The sequence below is a fragment of the Natator depressus genome, chromosome 1 (assembly GCF_965152275.1).
Source record: "Natator depressus isolate rNatDep1 chromosome 1, rNatDep2.hap1, whole genome shotgun sequence".
NCBI lineage: Eukaryota > Metazoa > Chordata > Testudines > Cheloniidae > Natator > Natator depressus.
In genome coordinates, this window is record NC_134234.1 from 5,285,353 (window position 1) to 5,287,912 (window position 2,560).

Below are 2,560 nucleotides of genomic sequence, written 5' to 3' on the forward strand. Positions count from 1 at the left end.
AGCAGTAAGTTATTTGACTCCAAGGTGATGTTGTAATTTAACACAGCAGTCTCTTACCTGGGGTTTTAAGAACCCACTGCATGGGCAATTTAAGTATTTCACTCCGGGAGGCATCAGGAATAAATCAATGGGAACACAGCAATTCTATCTGATAAAGGATTAAATGCAAGTAAGCATGCTCTTGGCCAGCACTGCAGTTTATTAGATTTAAACACAAGCAGACATGAACAATAGGCTTAGAACATCCCAGATAGTAACATAACATCTGGAACAGTATTGAGTAATTAACAGCAGGTTCACAGTGGCCAGTTGCTCACCAATCAGGGAGAAAGGATGTCAGGAAAAACATCTCTCAAGATGGTTTCAGAGGACTGCTCCAAAGTACGCTGTATTAGCTAATCTTTTATAACTTCTACAAAATGCATAGGTCATAGTGTCCCCACTAGATCATCACTTTTCCTAACTTTCAATAAACACACAGTTTCACACCTCTCACTAATAAGTCTAGTAGAATGTCCTCAATTCCTGCACCAGCTTTCCTGTATTAGCACTTTCCAATGGAAATATTTGGTTTATCCTCCAGGCTTCCTAAAGGATTAGACATAGAAAAATAAGGTAAATTTTGCTCACAGTATTACTGTACATATGAAAAAAAAAGTTCAGCATTGTAGTACCTTTCTTTGTCTGTGACAATCAGAAAGTATAGCTCCAGTTCGTTGAACTGATCTAGAACCATGTTCACACAGGGGCTAATGGAAAGCCACCTTGCTTCAGAAAGCAGTAGTAACTTCCTGTAGTCTGGAAGTCACGAAAAGGGAAAATGACAGGTTGTGTGGAGGTGGGGGATGATGGGTAACACTGAAAGAGGTCAGGTGATGGTCAGAGAGTGGGAACTCAACAATGGAGAGAGCAGTGCTTGGTGATGGAGTAATAAGATATTAGCTGTGATGAACTTCTGGGACTCTGAACTTCCAGAATGCTGAGCTCAGCCAAACTGGGACAGAGCACTCTTGATTAACAAGGATATGTCGTTTCTTCCTCTTGTCATACAGGTTTAAACTCAATGTCCCCAGGCGATCATTCTCTGCAGGTGTATTTCACCACTTTCTCACGAAGCACTTTGGTTTTGGCCCCATAAATGATAGGGTTCAGCATGGGGGGGATGAGGCAATAGAGATTGGCCAATATGATGTGAACGTAGGGAGCGATGCCCTGACCGAACCGGTGTGTCAGAGTGGAGAAGAAAAAGAAAGGGTAAGACATCAGCATCACACAGATGTGGGCAGTGCAGGTTTTGAGGGCTTTCTGGTGGGCTTTTTTGGAGGAGATCCTGAGGACAGCCCGTATGATTAGACCATAGGACAGGGCAATGAGTGTCAGGTCTGACCCAATGAATACAAAGGCCACCACCAAGCCATACATCCTGTTGACTGTGATGTCCCCACACGACATCTTTGCTATAGCCATGTGGTCACAGTATGTATGGGGGATAATGTGGTTGGCACAGAATGGCTGCCCGCTCAGGAGCAGGGGCATGGGCAGAATGAAGAGAACAGCTCTTATCAAACCCACAAGCCCTAGCTTAGCTATTCGTGCATTGGTGAGGATGGTGGAATATCTCAGAGGGTTACATATGGCAACATAGCGATCGAAGGCCATTGTGACGAGAACAGCTGAGTGCATCATAGAACCTGCGTGAAGGAAGAACATCTGGGCTAGGCAGCCACCCACAGTAATGCCTTTTAAATTAAAGCAAAATATACAAAGTGCCTTTGGCCCGACGGTGGTAGATATGCTGACTTCTGTGAGTCCCAGCATGCAGAGCAGCAGGTACATCGGCTTGTGCAGGGTCTGCTCTTTGCCTATAACAAACAGAATGGTGAAATTTCCCAAAAGGCCAATAATGTAGAACATAGAGAAAGGGATTGAAATCCAGACATGAGCAGCTTCCAGTCCAGGGAGGCCCGTTAGGATGAATGTTGAAGAGTCAAAGGGGGTGAGGTTGAAAGATGCCATGGGGTGGTTGATGCATTGATCAGGGTCAGAAAAGCTCAAGGTGCCTGTGAAGGGAGAGAAGCACAGTGAGGAGGGTTACTCACTTTATAACAAATAGTATGGCAACTATATTGTATAGTTATTAACAATCTAGAAAAGGGGGTTGAGTAGTGAGGTGGCAACATTTGCAGCTGGAACTGGTTTATTTAGGTCATAGTCAAGTCAGAGAAGTCCTCAGAGGGAGCTAACCAAGCCAGTGAATGGGCAGTATGATGGCAGATGAACTTCACTGTCAAAAACTGCAACGTGTATGCCCATTGGACGGAAAAGCTTGAACTCCTCAAACATCTAACAAGGTTCTAATTTAACTGTGTGAACTCAGGACAGGAATCTAGGCGTCATTGTACACAGCTCTGTGGAACCCTGCTAAGAGTGCAAGCATGACAGAAACTAAGCAAAACATTGGGATCCAAGAGGTGTGGGATGGGGAATCATATAGAAAATACAACACCATGAAATCAGCCAGTTAATATTTCACCCTCCTCTGGACTCTTCTGTGTAATAC

General features: G+C 44.3%; 1 protein-coding gene across 1 annotated transcript; it reads right to left on the reverse strand.

Annotated features, from left to right (window-relative positions):
* Positions 1-1,077: 1,077 nt before the first annotated feature.
* Positions 1,078-2,016, reverse strand: LOC141977926 (olfactory receptor 52N2-like). Its single transcript, XM_074939779.1, has one exon. The coding sequence runs from the start codon at positions 2,014-2,016 to the stop codon at positions 1,078-1,080; it is 939 nt and encodes a 312-aa protein (XP_074795880.1).
* Positions 2,017-2,560: the final 544 nt, after the last annotated feature.

Coding starts and splice junctions, on each gene's coding strand:
- LOC141977926 (XM_074939779.1), bottom strand. CDS start 2,016: ATGGCATCTTTCAACCTCACCCCCTTTGACTCTTCAACATTCATCCTA.